This window comes from Aaosphaeria arxii, assembly GCF_010015735.1.
Source record: "Aaosphaeria arxii CBS 175.79 unplaced genomic scaffold BU24scaffold_5, whole genome shotgun sequence".
NCBI classification, from domain to species: Eukaryota; Fungi; Ascomycota; class Dothideomycetes; order Pleosporales; genus Aaosphaeria; species Aaosphaeria arxii.
Window position 1 is genome coordinate 1,010,102 of NW_022983478.1, and position 16,503 is coordinate 1,026,604.

General features: G+C 49.5%; 5 protein-coding genes across 5 annotated transcripts; 1 reads left to right on the forward strand and 4 right to left on the reverse strand.

The window, feature by feature from the left end:
* Window positions 1–343: 343 nt before the first annotated feature.
* Window positions 344–911, reverse strand: BU24DRAFT_410232 (uncharacterized protein; the record flags this gene model as incomplete). The annotated part of the gene is made up of 2 exons (XM_033525977.1): window positions 344–671; window positions 724–911. 2 exons carry the CDS (start codon window positions 909–911, stop codon window positions 344–346), a joined length of 516 nt encoding a protein of 171 aa, XP_033382833.1.
* Window positions 912–3,554: 2,643 nt separating this feature from the next.
* On the reverse strand, window positions 3,555–5,862 carry BU24DRAFT_215756 (uncharacterized protein). The gene is made up of 5 exons (XM_033521998.1): window positions 5,662–5,862; window positions 5,309–5,449; window positions 4,772–4,852; window positions 3,914–4,690; window positions 3,555–3,765 (listed from the first exon to the last, which is right to left on the reverse strand). The coding sequence occupies exons 2-5, from the start codon at window positions 5,420–5,422 to the stop codon at window positions 3,667–3,669; spliced, it is 1,071 nt and encodes a 356-aa protein (XP_033382834.1). The 5' UTR covers window positions 5,423–5,449; window positions 5,662–5,862; the 3' UTR covers window positions 3,555–3,666.
* Window positions 5,737–6,674, reverse strand: BU24DRAFT_215771 (uncharacterized protein). The gene has a single exon (XM_033521999.1). It carries the CDS (start codon window positions 6,562–6,564, stop codon window positions 6,091–6,093), a length of 474 nt encoding a protein of 157 aa, XP_033382835.1. The 5' UTR covers window positions 6,565–6,674; the 3' UTR covers window positions 5,737–6,090.
* A 3,374-nt stretch (window positions 6,675–10,048) lies between these two features.
* On the forward strand, window positions 10,049–10,728 carry BU24DRAFT_410234 (uncharacterized protein; the record flags this gene model as incomplete). Its single annotated transcript, XM_033525978.1, has 2 exons — window positions 10,049–10,481; window positions 10,595–10,728. The coding sequence occupies 2 exons, from the start codon at window positions 10,049–10,051 to the stop codon at window positions 10,726–10,728; spliced, it is 567 nt and encodes a 188-aa protein (XP_033382836.1).
* Window positions 10,729–14,778: 4,050 nt separating this feature from the next.
* BU24DRAFT_215782 (uncharacterized protein) lies at window positions 14,779–15,234 on the reverse strand. The gene has a single exon (XM_033522000.1). It carries the CDS (start codon window positions 15,097–15,099, stop codon window positions 14,863–14,865), a length of 237 nt encoding a protein of 78 aa, XP_033382837.1. The 5' UTR covers window positions 15,100–15,234; the 3' UTR covers window positions 14,779–14,862.
* Between the last annotated feature and the right edge of the window lie 1,269 nt (window positions 15,235–16,503).

Sequence of the window (16,503 nt, forward strand, 5' to 3'; positions counted from 1 at the left end):
TACATTGGGGAGTCGCGACAAAATCGCACCTCACACAAAAGGGGGAGTCAACACTTCACCGCACCTGCAAGCTGTATTTACATGCACAAACAACGAGACAACAGTGGTATGTAATAAGTATTCCATTCGTTCGGCCCACTGACAGGATTTCCTAAGTATTGGTAAGAAATAGTGCAACAGAATGAACGGTACAGTGTAATGACAGCGACACCATTGGAAATATGACTCCATCATCAAGCCGATATCCGGCTACCAGAACTCTTCAACAAAAACCAGCCTAGCTGCTTTTTTGAGCATGTAATAAACGGGAGGATGCAAGGGGAGCAACCACGGTAGAGAAGGATCAATGGCTCTCAACCCACTCCTTCGCCCACTGGTGGTCCTTGAGCCACTCCTCCTTCTCTTGCTTGGGAGTGGTGGAGACTTTCCCCCAAGAGTTGCTTTGGAGAAGTTCTTTCTGCACGGGATCTTCCAGGTCCATTCTCGGCATCTCTTGGATGGTCGTAACGGCTGGGTCGACGTTTGGCCCTAGGTTCCATTGCTCTAGCTGCTCTACGCTAAGAGGGGCAGCTATAGGCTTCGATTTGGGTTTGCCGACGATGAAGTCACGGAAGTGGCTAGTTGCCTTGTCGATGATCTTGGTCAACTTGGTCTTCTCTCGTTTGTCGTGCCTGCGAGGATGTTAGGGGGGTGAGAAAGAGATGATGAGGAAAGGAGGCTTACTGTTGGTGAAGGGGGAGTAGGTGATTGGGTGCCGTCAGTGTTTGCTTCACGACGGGTATGATGATGGTGCTTGATGGAACAGTAGGGGTGGATGTTGGGACTGCCACCGTGTTCATATTGACTGGACGTGCAGCAACATGTACTGTACCTAGAAGCGTTATGAGGCCGATTGATGTTGGGATATGCATCTTTGGATGAGTTGATTTTGGGGTTTTGGATGTTGGCTGTTGGTTGTTGGCTGATTGTTGGTGGGTGTTAGCCTTTTGGTTGGTTGATCTGACAGTCAAGACTGGAAAGCTTGGAGTGATGGGTGAGAGCGAAGGGGAGATGAGAAATACCTTGCCTATATATATTCATATTTCATCTCAACATATCAACATCTCAACCAAAGTTACTAAGATTCAATAAATAAATGTTGCAGTCGTGCTCTAACCATGGTTCCACGGTTCCATGGTTGACATCTGCACATACCAAAATGTCGGGATTGTTCTCGTAGTGCAATCAACTGAATTCCATGGCTTTGTATGCTACCACCGGTATCAACGCTCAGTAGAGCCCATGTTCAGTTTGAGATGCGAGTACGATATCGAAACGCTGCACCTTGTCAGTGAATATTTTAGTACCTAATGACTATAACTTAAGAGTAAAATTTAATGAACAATTTCTAACGGTAGTACTTCTTTAACCTTCTTAAAAAGGCCGTTGAGTACTTTTTCTTTAGACCAGTACGGATTATCAGTCATCGAAGCCATTAATTACCGTACGTCACAGTCCAGCCCTGCAGGGGACGATGGGTCTTCAGGTCGTGATCGGAATCCATTGTAAGATACTAGTAGGCAGAATTGTCTTCGGATTGGGTTTAAGACGGTATAATCTCATTTGCTGGTTAAATTGACCAACAATTGTGCATTGCAGTCGGTCTGTTCGTCGGGAGCGCTCTTCTCGATACGCCTGTTCAGCGAAACATCGGCCTTCTGTTCCATTTACCGATCAAATGATATGAGGTCGAGCAAGCTCAAAAGATTTGTTCGACATCGGATTCTCATACACCAACATACGGTACGCATGTCTCTAAGGAAATCCTACTTTCAAGATCTGAATCTATTGGGTTAGAACTTTTTGCTCCTTGATGATGTTACTGTAAGGCCGAATAAGAAGAACCGGACTATAAATTTGATCTTCGAGGGCTAGATCTTAGCAAGGGACCTACGGCACGTCGGATCCGTCGCGACTAAAATCATGGCGAAAGCCAGTTGGCTCCAGTCCGAACAAGGAACAACAGAACGCTCGCAACCTCTCGAGCAGTTGTTCTTCCCTCAAGACACCGTGTGGGAGTTGAGTTCTATGTACCAACCTGCAATCCTGATGGCCTCTGCGGTGGAGTGTTTTCTTCGCGACTCGGATACCGCAACAGGCACATCCTCTATTCAAGACATAAGGAGGCTTACTCTCCCTGCCCTCGAGTTGGTTCGAGAAGGTGAAATGGGAAAAACATACGATAATTCTTGAACCTGACTGGCTTGTGACTTGCATGGGTTGGTGCGGTGGGCTTGGGTTTAGTTGAATAGGAGGATGCTGGTGGTGCGAGGGCTGTATGTGGAGGAGCGAGTTTGTGTGGTGATTGATGCAGCATTCTATTAGGTTTGATAGATATGGCCATTTTGCTTCGGTGCGTCGTCGCAAGCGGGCGTACTGCCAAAGCATTGAAGGTGAATCTGTACGGTTGTCATGACAGCTTGTTAGCAAGTAAGAGATGGAATATCATATATCGAGGATATTGATGAGTGGTCACCCTTCGATAGATTTTGGCAGTACGGCTGGAAGAGAGCGAGAACAGAATATGTAGGGCAACCCGTCCTCTCTAAGGTGAAAGCTGTAAATAGTCCTGGGAAGGCCCGGGAGGTTATTTGACTGCTGGTGCTGCCTTTAGAAAGGGTGGATAATTATACATTTATGAGTACCTATTCGTATCTGTGTTATCTAATCATCCAGAACCAAAAGCAAAGATAAATGCCTTCCCTACTCGTAGACCTCCCGCTATACTGACTGGCTTGCCTTCGAGGCAAATCTATCCTAGATGAGATGATGATCCCAACAAAAAGCGAGATGTGTGAAGATACCGCCGCCCTGTTCCATTATTCCTGCGCCGATACCTCGGGGTTTGAATAACCCAAGCACCTAAAAGGCTTGTGAGGTATGATGACATACTGCAACTAATAGTTGCGACAGACGATGTATAACGATAGCGTGCGGGGGACTACTTTTAACTTCCAATATGCAACAACGAAGACAGAACAAGAAAGCCGAAATGAAGAGAGGCAATAGCCGTGCAAATCCCTTTGGGTAGAAGGCGTAGCCAGACAGCACAGATGGAGTGGCAGATAGAGGTGATCAGCTGTTGAGACTTTACCATAAATAAGCCTCTCTCCAGTAAAGTTTGGTCGGCTGGGTCGAGGGTCGTATGAAATCGAGGCAGTGGCTTCAATAATAATATTGTGATAAATGTATTAGCCTGGGGATTCTTCCCATTGCGCTGATGGGTATCAGGGTAGTGTAGAACAAATGCCAGCAAAGCTATGCTCGGCATTGAAGAACGCAATCGGTGTGGATTAGAATCCACGCCGAGGTTGTTGTGGTGATGATGGAGAAAGCAATCCATACTTTCTTCGAGGGTCACAACGTGTCGCACCGGTATGCGATGACACGACACAACCCTCATAAATGATGTTCCTATAAACGGGTAGTGGTGTTGCCGAAATAAAAAAGAACGCTAGGAAGATCCTTGTAGTGAATAGCGGTATGCGTTTGGAAATGCAGAAACAGCGTGTCTGCAGCAAGGAGCGACGAGGGTAGTTCGATGCCAGTGAGAAGTGTCTCGGTGTTCAATGCGAAGTAAGATGTCCGTCAAGTAATCTTACGGCGCTTCGATATTGTTATATCGCTTCAGAGAGCATCTTGCTCCCGGTCGTGGTCGCGATGTCGGTGAGGATCCGACTTTTGAGGAGGTGCTCGTCTGCGAGCATTGATAAACCAATTGGAAACCTGTGTATGTCAGCAAAGGTTCCAAATTATTGATGTCCACGAGTGTCCCGGGTGCTAGACGAATTTAGGGGTAAAGAGAAGCGAAGTGAAGTGAATATTGGGATAACAGATGATTAGAGTGAATAAACAAGATGAAGCTATGACATACCTGGTTGAGAGTGAGCTGGGTTTGAGCACATAATTGTAATTTCTCCTCTTCGCCAGGGTAAGGTGAATCACGATGCGCTTGGAACCAAGCTTTAAGAATGCCCGTTGCTTCTTTAGGTAGATTTCCGCGCCGTTTTCTGTTGAAAGTTCCCTGGTCCATGCCTTGTTGGTTATGAAATTGATAGCTGTACGATGCAGGTGGCGGAGTGTAAGCACCGTGACCGTAATGGAGATAATTTGGAGGGTGCGCAGGGTGTCCATAGTAGTCATGCGCAGGCCTTTCGTACGTGTAGCCTTGTGATGCCTGGTGGCTATCGTGAAAATTGCTTGGCCGATGATCGAAACTAGATGCTGTTCCCTGGATGGGAGTGGTTTGGTAAGCGTGCTGTGGCACTGCACTTGATCCGGCTTGTGGGTAGTGGGACTGCGTCCCAGGAGGTGCCGGTGTCGATTGATGACGAGCATGGACTACTGAGCTGGCTGGTGGGGGTGGGTATGGTAGGCTGGGCCGGTGGTGATGATGAGTTGGATGGCTTCGTTGATGCTGGTAGCCCGATTGTTGGGATGAAGAAACGGTTGGTAGAATAGGCGCAAAGGAACCCCTAGGAGAGTTGAACGATGCGGTTGAGTCCATCGAACCAGCCCGTGGCTCATCACTGCGTCGCCAGATGGGATCACTGAACGTTGGAACCTCCCTGCGTGGTGAGCTCTCTATCGATCCATCCCTTCGTGAAGGGGTATGCGGAGGAGAGGGTTCCTGCTGCGTGGCGGAGAGAAACTACGTAGAGAAAGTTAGCCACACACAGAACATTGGGTATCAACTTTGAAGGGTGATAGAAGTTGGTTGGTGATGACTTACTTGGGAGAACGAAGGGAGAGTATGTGATGTGAGTCTTTGTTCTCCAGGCTGAATAGGCGGCGAGTGTCTTGAGTCGTGGTTCTGATATCTTATGTTAGTTCTTCTCGGTACATAGGCTCTCTGATCATCAGATCAGACGACAGAAAGACGATGTCTTCGGTGATATGAGATATTTATGCCTCTGTGAGTGAGCATAGTGGGACCACCAAGACCGTAATAACAGCAAAATGAATGAATGATTGATACCCGAAGGAGGGCAAAGGGGTTGTCATGGCTAAACGGTCTATTTTTGAACCAGATGAAGGTTTTGTGAAAAGATGTGATCGTTCGGGGCAAACAAAGGCTAAAGAGCGAAGAGGTGAGAAAGCAGAGCGGGCATTGTACCGTAGGCCACTTCATGACAGACTACGGAATTCGGTGAAGAGAAGCAGCATTCAAAAGCCCAATAAAGGTGAGAAAAGGGTAGGAGGGGCATGGAACTGATGAAATGGAGCGTGTCATCTGTTACGAGGGGAAAGCAAAATCGTAGTAACTTACCGCTGCCATACTGGGTAGTGAAGAGCCATTGTGCTGCTGGTGATACTTGCCCTCTGACATCTTGTTGCGATTTTCGTATCGATGTGGAGTATCGTGTAATGAGAGGTACTCCATGGTAGAATTATGGAGAAAGAGTGATTGCTTTACACCTGTCAGTGCCCGCTGCCAATACTACTGCTCCAGCCGCCTTGCAGGCTGAATGCACGCTGCCCATTAATCGCACCTGTAGTCTAGACAGAGCCCGCAATCTAGCGATCATGATATCAAGCTACAACGAGTCCCGGAAGGGTGACACCATCGCAGATATCTTGACGCCAGGCGCGCTGGGCTTTCGGGTGGAGTTTGGTACTGACCTTTTACAGATAGGAGAACGGAATGCCGACTTTTGAAGTTGCAGTAACACGCTTGAACTTTCAATTCCTAGGGATCGCAAAGGTTGTAGGAAGGGAAGATTTGAAAGGTTGGCACCGGGACGGAGCACAAGGGGAAGGAGATTTTGCTCGGTCGTAGAGAAGATGTTCCCGTGAAGGAGTCGATTTTGGGTTGTATGGGAACGATATTGAGTAGTCGATGGAGTCTTCTGTCTTTGCTGGCAAGTATAGGGTCAGGTGCGTTGATATCGACCAGCGCATGCACCCAGTAGTAGTTCGCAGGCGGGGGAGGATGGAGGGGAGAAGGGCGTCTATGGATCTTTTAAAAGAGTGCACGTCTGCACGATTGCACGACAAGCGGGAAGGGGCGTTTCAATGGCGGTAGCAGGCCTGCAACGGGCCGTACGTCTGTTATGCAGTCCGTCTGGATCTTGGAACAAGCCAGCAGTAGGCCGGCAGGGAAATTCCTGCCCGTGTCAGCAGGTAGGCAGGGCCAGCAGGCCTCCAACAGAGCGCCCAGGTTCTGCAGCTCTGGACAGGTGAGAAGCAAGTTAGGTTTGGCCTATATTCTCCGACTAAGCATAGACAGGAGTCCAATCTGATGACTGGCTGGTTTCTGGCTGATCGTTGGACTCGTTGGCTGGTTGTTAGGAAACAACAGACCCTCCCGCTATGCCGCAGGATGCAATGCTTGAGGCACGAGCAGACCCGCAGCAGTAATAGCCAGGAGACCAGGGAGAGCCGTCTGGCTGGGAATGTAGCGACGGGATTTTCGTGTGTATCTGGACGATACAGTGATGCCGCAATGCAGGAGAATGCAAGCGGCGTGTTGTTCAGCGAGACCCTGGCATTGTATCCAGGACCTATCCTAATCCTGGTGAGCATCCTAACCTTCACGCGCAACACGCTAGAGTACTAGATGCCACTAGAGGAAATCAAGGAGAGAGAATTGAAAACAATCCATGGGTGCACGGCGGAAGTGGCATCAAAGGCGCAATCATCGCTCGTCCCCCACCATCTCCTACACTGCGTCCACTACACTCCACTCCACTTACAGTCCACTACAGTCCCGCCGGGGCCAATACCACCGGTGATGATCCGCCGCGATGCACCTGACTCAAAGAAGAAACCTGACAGGGGATCGTCTGTCCTTCGCCCGATTCGAGGCTGTTGTTCAACTAAAGCTGCTCCATTACTTCATTTGCACACATCCCACTACACGGCCTCTGCGTGCAACCACGTCGCAGATCCCACTCTTTAGCCCGCCACGCCCATCTGTCAACGTCTTATCACGAGGCTAGTGGGTTTCTGCTGTTGCTAATCTTAAGGGCAAGCCCTCTGGGTGGGTTTCCAAAAGCAATCATCCCGAGAACCTACCATTCCCCGTGCTTGTCGTGCCCCGACCACGACGCCCGAATAGGAAATACATTGTTATCCAGCCCTGTCACTTCGAGCCGCTGCCAGGCCTAATCTGGGCCATTATTTGTTTTCCGTATTTAGAGCAGGCTCGCGCAGTTGGTAATTTAACATTCATAGCGGGTCAACATGAGACAAATTGTATTCGCACCTGCCACACCCGGAGGCGCGAGCTCTGGGAACACGGGGTTGCCACGACGTACGTCTACCAGGAGCCCGTCGCACGGGACTGTCTGGGGTGATTCTGCACAACGAGGGACCAGCGAACCGCGACAAAGGTGTCTGGTAGGAGGATACTGCGATCTCGGAGAGCATACAGGGTTGAGTGAACGACATGGCAGCTACCCGGAGGGGTATCCGGCGACGGAGGACATGTCGTGAACTCTGAGGCCGTTGCAGCGGCGTCACTTCCCCCTGGAATTTCTGCTGGAGTACCAGAGCTGGGGAGACAGATGCCGCAGGCCAAACCGGGTTGGTGGCTGAACAAGGGGGAACGCTGCATACATCATGTGCTTCGTGTCTATTGTGTTCCTACAGTGCGGTACGTTGGTAGGTAGCAGCTCCCAGGGACAAGTCGCTGGAACCTCGAGGTGCTTCTCGAGGAGCGTCAAGTTCGTGTTACGTGAGCTGCGAGGCCTAGCGCTACAACGGAAAGCTTTCAGCAGATAAAGGGGCGTTCACGGGTGATGCAAAATTAGGAATCGAAAATTGAGAAGTAGATTGCTTGCGCGAGTCTTCGCTGTTTCAACGCGGGTGATCGCCAACGATATGTCTGCTTCACCACGAGCAAACCATGACTGGGATCTGCTGGGGTTACTTGGAAGTTGACTCGCGGGTGTAGTTTTTGGAACAACGGCCGCGTGCAGCAAGATAGGGATATCCCTGGTTGCTACGAACTTAATGATGAAGGATTGTAGACGACTGATTGGTGCTTCACAAGATTTCAAAAGGAGATCCGTGTATGTCCGCAAATACGACGGATTGCAGGATCTTATAGGGATCGTCTGTAGACATGCCTCTCTAGCAGCACTGCGTAATGGTTCCTCGAGAGCAACGGTCGTCCCCGCGGTGTTGACGGTCAGAGGAAATGGGTGTTGGTAGCAATTTGACGGCCGGGGAGACTAGAACGGCAGGCAAGCATACGGCAGTGGGAAGAGCTTCTTCCCCTGACAGATGGTTGACATCGGTCTCGATTCTAGGGTTGGCGCTGGTCTATAGTGTGTACGGAGTATGGAGCGAGGAGAAAGTAAAGAAAATGGGGGTGTATTGTTCTAGGAAGAACTACGAGGAACTAGGAGGGGGGTGCACTCCGCGGGTACGAGTAGGATCCATGCGTGAGACGGGTTCGGAAGAAGGGCAAGCGGATCGGCATTGGAGGCCACGCCCACGGTAAGGCTACCTAGATGCCTTGGTATGTAGTACAGAGTGGATGGGTTGGCATTGATTCGGGAGCGCTAGACCCAGGTGCCAATTTTGGGATTTTGAGTGTTGATGAAAGAGAGATAGAGAGAGAGAACGAGTTTGGGTTAGTGAACGATATGCGGAGTGCTCCGTAGAGGAATGGGAGGAGGAGGAGGCAGAGGGAGAATCAACAAAAGAGGACGAAAATGGGTGAGAGGGTGAATTGAAGACACTCGGTCGTTGAGAGATTATGTGATTGGCAGCAGGGGTAGGCATGGGCTAAACCCAATGGAGACAGGCACGTATCGCCAAGGGGTTCGTGCATTCAGATTTGTATGTAATCCCGCTAGCCGGCCGATCAGCCATCCCTGACGCCTCCCGCCTTTTCTTTCCTTTCTTCTTCTTCTTCCTCCTCCTCCTCATCCTCCTTTACTCTATCTGTACAGTCAGTTACGGAGCAACAGGTGCTCTTCAATCCTTTATCTTTTGTCCCATCGTGCCGTCTCTAACGTTGCATTTGTACTGTATTTCCTTTGCTTTGCTTTGCCTGGTCGTTTCTTCTTGTCTCGCCTGGTCTTTCCAAGTCTAATCCTGTCATGTCTTGTCTTGCCTTACCTTACCTTGCCTTGCATTCATTACCGCCTTGAAGACTCGATACTCGAAGCGACAAGGTAGTACTCGAACAGACAGTTGCCTCTCGGAATATACCTTGCTTACTTGCCAAGTCATCGTATCTCTAGCTATCAGCCACTTAACTGCCCCCCCAGCATCAGCGTCATCATCCATACAGATTACCGTAGCAGCGTCCCGAGGTAAAAGGAGAAGTACAGGGAAATGCCAGAAAAAAGAAAGAAAAAAGCAAAATACAAGACAATTATTAACAAATCGATCCTCCTCGATATTGCGTGCTGATCTCCGTCCCGTCCCACCATACTTCGCTTCTGGCTTACCATCCCGTCGCTGGTTTGCCTAGGCCTTCCGGTGAGAGCTGCTTTTCACAGTAGAATGTTTACTCCGCACTCGCCTTGGAATCTACAAACAGACTCTGTCAAAACAACTGCCTCGATCGCGCGAGCTTCAAAGCAGGAAAAGACAGCGACCGATCGAACGGCGGCGTTCGGTAGGCGTGCCGGCGCTGGTGCTAATCGCTCTCACCCGCTTGTGGTGCAAGGCGTGGCAGACGCGGCCGTCATTCATCCATGACGAACGACCCCATTATCGCCAATTTGCCTGAACAGCCCACCGCCCTACTGGCCGGGATCATCAAAATCGAGCATCGCCGGTCCTGCAACTTGCGGCCACAATCCCAGTCATCGAGGATGAACCTCTCCCCCGGAACACTTCATTATCGAGCCTAGGGAATCCTTCAATCAACTTCCCTGTTACCCCAGCGTCCGCGTCCTCGAGAGAATTCAAGATCGTACAAAATGCAATGCGACTGTGCACAAGCATCGCGCGAAGCCACAGGGTCACACGGCAGCAAGACCGACGCGTGACAGACAGATAGACTGCTGCCACTCTGAGATCGTTGGCTGCCAGCGGTTCGTCCTGAATGCCCGTGAATAGAGCCAAGGCTACCCAGTTATTGCGCCGTCATCTTGCAGAGCCTGTCAATATCTGTAGCGTCGAAGCTTCCGCCGCCCAAGTGCCTTCGAAGGGGTGTGCTAGCCCAGGGACTGTCAGCTCCTCTTACGCCGCGGAATACAGTTCACGCTATCAGATTGTTGTGTCTCTCTTGCGTGCCGGATTCGCATTTCTCCAGTACTGTGCACTAATTGGTGACTCGCCTTCACCCCACCCAGCTCAGAACGCCATTAGGCAATTCGCGCGAGGTACCTTCCTTGCGTCCATTACCGCACCAGAGTTGCGCTCCGTTTCTCTGCCGATTCAAGACTCTTGTGGCTCGCGTCATCGTACAAGATTAGGGTCACCAACGCCATCTGGTACACAACGCAACCTTCGAGCTGGTTTCAATCTCCAATTCTGTACGTCCACTTGTATCAAGCAACATTACTCTTACCACCAGGCAGTCAACGCATGCCTTCCTCTTTTGGTCTGCCTATTCTATTGAACCATCGTTGCACTGACTACATGAAAGCCTTCTATTTTATACTACGTACTCCCTACAATGATTCATCTAAGCCCTCCTATCAGCTTGACATTCCATTAAGTATTCTTGACCCGAGCCACCGGAACCGGGTATCTGCTGTATATGGGGAAGTTGGGACGTAGATGCTACACAATAGCCACCAGGATTCTCCCCACGTCCCGATCTGAATAATTTCAAGATCGTTTCACCGTGGCGTTACTCTCCGTTCCGCATATCATCGCGTCGGTCTGTCAGTCACCGCCTCCTTCTTGCCTACGTCAAGCCAGTCACGTTGTGATCGAACGATTGAATCGTACGGAGTACTGTGCATACAAGCCTAGAGTCCGATTGCCTTTATGTTGTACGCACCCTGCGGCCTTTCCGTCCATACATTTGCAGTGGTTCCGAGCAATCGGGTGTTCAGTTGGTCACCCAACAGCAGTTATCCTCCAGGGTTGATCTCTTGACGGAGCGGTGAGAGCGTCTGCGCTTTCATATACGTGACACTCGCAATGCAGCAACAGCGTGCAGGGACGATCTCGAACTCTCGGTCAACATATCCCTCGATGCACAAAGATTCCTCAACCAATGAGCAAAGAAACAAGAATCGAAAGGGTGTGTTACACAGCATCATCTATACCTGGTCAATGGAACTACCAGGCTCCGACGCCTGCAGCATACCATTCAGTGGGGTCCGGAATGGTTCCCAGCTTTCAAGCCCTTCTTCACTTACCCAACACCTCATCTAGGTGATGCTTTAACCCCGACTTATGGGCCAACCTCGATCTTGCCTCAATGCAGGACTGAGTACGAATGCAGGGAAATACTAAGCGTAAATACTTGTGCCTAAAATCAAGGTCGGCCTTTCAGTACCTATGCGGTAGCGTTGCTCGTTCCTGCAAACTCGGTTTCCACGCACGCTTTTCCTACACAGTGTAGAGGACCTACCATGTTCAGATTTTCTTCCCTTTGTTTCGGCCTACCTTTTGGATATTGTGAAGAGTACTTTGTATCCAAGTGTGTCATTTCAAAACCCGTCCTTGACTAGGTGATGGCATACGCACGACACTTCTGAATCACTATTGGCAATGGTGACAGCTAAATTATCATCTTTAGCTCAAGGGGCCAATGACAACATGAAGCACACACAATGAACACCTGGTCCGACGTGCTCTAAGAGGCTGACTCCGTTGTGAATTTTATTCACGGGCCAAAAACTTGTGATGTCGTTTGTGAGAAGTTCAAGTCCGAGATGTCACAGGTGTTACTAAAGTTTGCTGAGCAGCGTATGCTAGTGGCATTCCAGGTGCGATCATAACGTCACGTTCAGAAACTCAACATGCACGTGTGTGAATCTAACAACGCTGCGATGCTCACAGCTCCTATTCCATTCGGGCCGGTATACAAATGGGACTCCCCTAGCGTACCGTTTCTCGGATCAATTTGCGCGCCTGGATCTCCAACGTCCGAATCGGCAGTGTAAAGGCCTTTCGCGGGAACCTTGTTCTCTGGATACTCGCATGGTGATTTACGTATCATCTGCATACTCTTTCTTTACGCGTCCATATTGCTCCTCCGTGATTATGGCGAAATTTGGTTAACGCCATTGAAAGTAAGCATGCTAGGTTTTTGCGGTCCAAAACAGAAAAATGCACAGCATGCTGGAAACACCACCCCTTCCTTCTGAGCAGTTGCTCCAGATATCTTGCGAACGCATTTTTTCGAAGGCGACACTGTCACAGCTTGTAGTCGCTGACACAAATTTATCTAGCCAATTGATTATGATCGACCATAGTCATTCGATACTAATCATTCGAGAGGTGCTTGGTCTCTCTGAGAAGGGAAGGAGAGACAATTGCATGAGGCCCCTAGTCCATCGACTACTCGTCTATGTTGCTCGCTGATGCTCGTAACTTGTAAGTCGTACCTATCATGGCACGTTTATCAGGGGCTTTAATGTTTGTGTGGCTGACGCACTACACCAGACTATTGACATACCAAACGGTACTAACAGTAGGCCAATTAGGAGGGACTGTTCGGGTCCATCTCCACGCTGTGGCCCATGGACCTAAATGTAATACGCCTGATTTGTCCGGCCGGATCAAAACTGTGTTTGCACTTGTTGCATCAGCAAAAAGCACAAACGACATCGATTTCTTTCATTTCTTGATGCGGATTTGTGCAAGTCACTATGCCCATTCAATTCCCGAACTTTTTGAAGTGGACCATTTTTAGAATAACAGAGGGAGGAAGTGCTGACTTCGTTGCACTTGTATTACAACTAAACCTTAGCAACTAAGCCTGTTGCTTCCACTAAACGTGTAGGCTTGCATTTAGCATGGCACTATGTGAAGCTTGTGGTTTATGGAAATGTTCGCGATTGTTCTTTCTGTTGCGATACGTCCAGCTGACCACTCAACATACTCATGAATGTTGTGAAGACGAAGAAAACTTAGGGAAATTCGAGGTGCTTGTTATCGTTCGATGCGCAGACTGGCACAGTGTCGAGCAGGCAACATCCAGGAAATTTGCACCCCATAAGACGTCGAGGAGCGCCAGAGCGTCGCCGTCACCCGCTAATTGGCAATCATCAAGCCAACTAGACGATCCACAATGTTCGATCACTTGGCACGTTTCCCCCTGGCCCCGCAACGTCACAGCTATTTCCAGTAAGACTACCAGGGTCCCTCACCGAGCTTCGCCATGAAAAGGCTGGAGCTCTCGCCTCGACTTCCTCTAAGGTACACGCCATGCCATTTCACACAGAGTCGCTGGTCTAATGTACTATAGTGAATCTTGGCAACTGCTTCTCCATCCTTGCGCCAGTTCTGTTCCGTGTGCAAGCAGCCGAAATTCGTCGGAAGATCGCTGGAGAAATGCTTTAGTTTCAACGCTATTGACAACCTTCCAGACGTCATGCTTCGTTTCGCATGAGCCGCACTGACCTGCGGATGTTGACACAGACTGGCATGGCTCGAGGCCCGTATCAAGTCTTTGCTCCCGTCTTACAGTAGACGTCGCGGTGAAATGTTTAGTGGTTTTTCGGTCGGTTTCCGTATTATCCGAACTAAATATGTCATATTCTTGGGACGGGCCGAGAGATCGTCTCCATGTCAGCCATAAAAGGCAGGTATCTCTTTTCAGTCACAACGATGGTCCTGGGACTATGCATGTTCTTGCCGCAGGCGCGTGAAGACTAGACCCCGACAAGGGGCGGCCTTCAAACGCCATTTAATTTTGACAGCTGGCCGTAGGGCAAACTTTTGGTCCCCATCCCATGCCATGTGCTCCGCTACTCAGAAAGATCGTCGAGACTTCGGGTTCGGAATCTACCAGAGTGAAGTGGAAGTTGGCCCGCGAGTTGCATGAACAAATACGAACACTAGCCACCACTGTGGCAATTCATACTTTCAACTACTGCGGGGAAGGTGGATCCCCCAACTGCGACGCAGTAGCAATTGGGGGCTCGAGAAGGGCCCCGGGCCTTCGACAATGCATCTTCGGTGCGTCCAAGGGACCAAGATACGCACAACTCTGCGAGGCTGTTACCTCGAGGTTTAGGGCAGTACGGCGAACGCAAGATACGAGTCCCGTCCACTAACCATGGTTACAAATCGGTCTGAATATCAATAGTAGCTGTTCAACGGCAGTATTCCAAGCTTTCAACCACTAAGAGAGCCCTAGCAAATTCAATAAAAAAACCGACTCCTACTCCCCGATGTCTAGACGCGATTTCGGGGCCTCAAAGAAAAGTGAATGTTTGCCTACACGATTTCAGCCCTTTGACCGCGATTGAGCCTTACCTTACCCGAACGTGTTATTAATAGTTATCGTCAACTTGAAGCAATTACACTCGACCAATTCCCTTCAAGCTCTACCGTCGGACGTAAATCAAACGTCCGAAGTGTCTAGATGCACATCATCAAGCCAGCAGTTAGTCATTCAGTCTTTCTAGGCGTCATATTCCCTACAGAGCCAATAGATCAAGTGCTGTTTCGAAGTCCACTCACTACAACACCTTACACCAAGTACCTGAACCTTCTCGGAGCGCCATCAATCCGTCCAGACATTTCTGCAACGCGCGAATTCGCAACAAAGTTTCCTTTCTAAATTCAGCCCTTCAAGTCCCCGCTGAACGAGCGAGTCGAGGTAGCGTTTCGTTGGCAGAACCTTCCGATTCAAACCGCGCTGTCTTGTTTACCTCCAACATTGGTGTGCCCTGGCCCCATCGTCTACCCATGACACCATCCCACACCGTCGTTTTGAACACCGAATCCTTATTCCCCTCCCCTAAAATGCACCAGCACGCCGTATCTCTCACTCCCCGTGAAGTCAAGGATCTGGCCTGGCCAGCACCAGAAGAGCTCCTCTCGCTGCATTGAACTATTGCCACTCCCACTCAAATCCAGCCTCAGCCTCGTGGAGACTCGAGACTCGAGACCAGCTTGATCAATGCTACCTCCAACATCCCCCCAGTGCCGATTGCTTTCGAGAGCCCTGTCGGCATCTTCCATCGGCCGGTCATGCTTACTCCCCGCGTAAATTCTCTTCACATCGTGTGAACATAGCTCCAGCTAGCAATCAGCACACCCGTTGACATATCCTATCATCAGTCGGACGCAACTATTCTACTTGCACCCATGTGAAGTATCTAAGTGAACTGCTCTTATCCCACCACGCACATCGCCTTCATACAATGGCTCAACACGACTGAAGTAGACTGTAGGAATGAGGGGTATCACGTATAGCCTCCCACGTGCTTGTCTCTTAGTTACTCGTGGCAAATGGTGAGGAGTGGGACCGTTCAACTTAGTGAGGTTCCCACCTTTCTATGCGTATTAGCTAGTGGATGGGAGTCATATTGTGTCGCTTTGGCAGTAGATGGCGAGGGAAAGGCAATCGCTCCCCCAAGTCCAACTCATGGACCGGTCTTTGGAACTGTTCTTGCGTTTCGTGGGGTATCTGTGTCTTCATCTGAAGTCGATTCATTCAAGACATGCGGAACTGGGACTATGTACGATCTTGTTTGATTTTCTTTTCTAATGGAATGGAAATGGGGGTAGGGAGAGGCCCAGATCGGACAGAGGGTGGGTTTTCTGGATCCGGAAATGCCGGGAAGGGGGGAGGGGGAAGGGGGCTTTGGTTGAATCATTTCATTGTCTTCTCCTGCACATTATGTTGTTATGATTGAAGGGAGAGGATGTGCGATATTGGTTATGAAAGGGATGAGAAGATGCCCAAGGCTGGGTTGGTGATTCTGCATCAGTTGGTCTTGGATGTTGGTTGTGATATCATGGGGTTACCGAACAACTCTGATGCTAATTTATCAACACTCCCTCTAGCTAGGCCTCTAGGAAATTCTGCTACCATGATAGTCGGCCACATTCGTGGAAGCATGTTACCGGGCCCCTTTTTACAGACGGATTTTCCAATCCACTTCTGAGTCAAGGTGGACACGATCGGATTTTCCATACGAAAGCCTATGTTCATCGCCATTGATCATCAAGATCCGGTCATTGCCTAACAAGTGAACTGAATAATTACAAACTTTCTCGGCACAATTAGGCTCTCATCTGGGCATGTGATGGACATCTACTCTGCATTTCTGCATCGCTGAAATACTGCCATACGAGCCTCCGTTTTCAGTAACTGGTGAATTATACGACTACTAAGAAAGCCGGGCATTACAAGGAAATGTCGTATTAGTAAATAAGCCTACCAACAGACGATTGAATGGTCACTTATGTCGAAGTGTGAATCAATATCGATTTGCGAGCGACTTTTGTAGTTTCTTGGTGCATTCTAAATCGAAGAGCGCGTGCTATTGGAGTGTATGATGATTTTCCAATCGTTCGCTCACATGCATCTTCCTAGCTCACTTGTTACTGGTTCACCCTCAATGGATTGACATATGCATT

Coding starts and splice junctions, on each gene's coding strand:
- BU24DRAFT_215771 (XM_033521999.1), bottom strand. CDS start 6,564: ATGCTCACCAGGATTAGGATAGGTCCTGGATACAATGCCAGGGTCTCG.
- BU24DRAFT_215756 (XM_033521998.1), bottom strand. CDS start 5,422: ATGGAGTACCTCTCATTACACGATACTCCACATCGATACGAAAATCGC. Junction 4,853..5,308: donor CACTACCCAGTATGGCAGCG/GTAAGTTACTAC, acceptor ATAAGATATCAG/AACCACGACTCAAGACACTC. Junction 4,691..4,771: donor CTCTCCCTTCGTTCTCCCAA/GTAAGTCATCAC, acceptor TTCTCTACGTAG/TTTCTCTCCGCCACGCAGCA.
- BU24DRAFT_215782 (XM_033522000.1), bottom strand. CDS start 15,099: ATGGAAGATGCCGACAGGGCTCTCGAAAGCAATCGGCACTGGGGGGAT.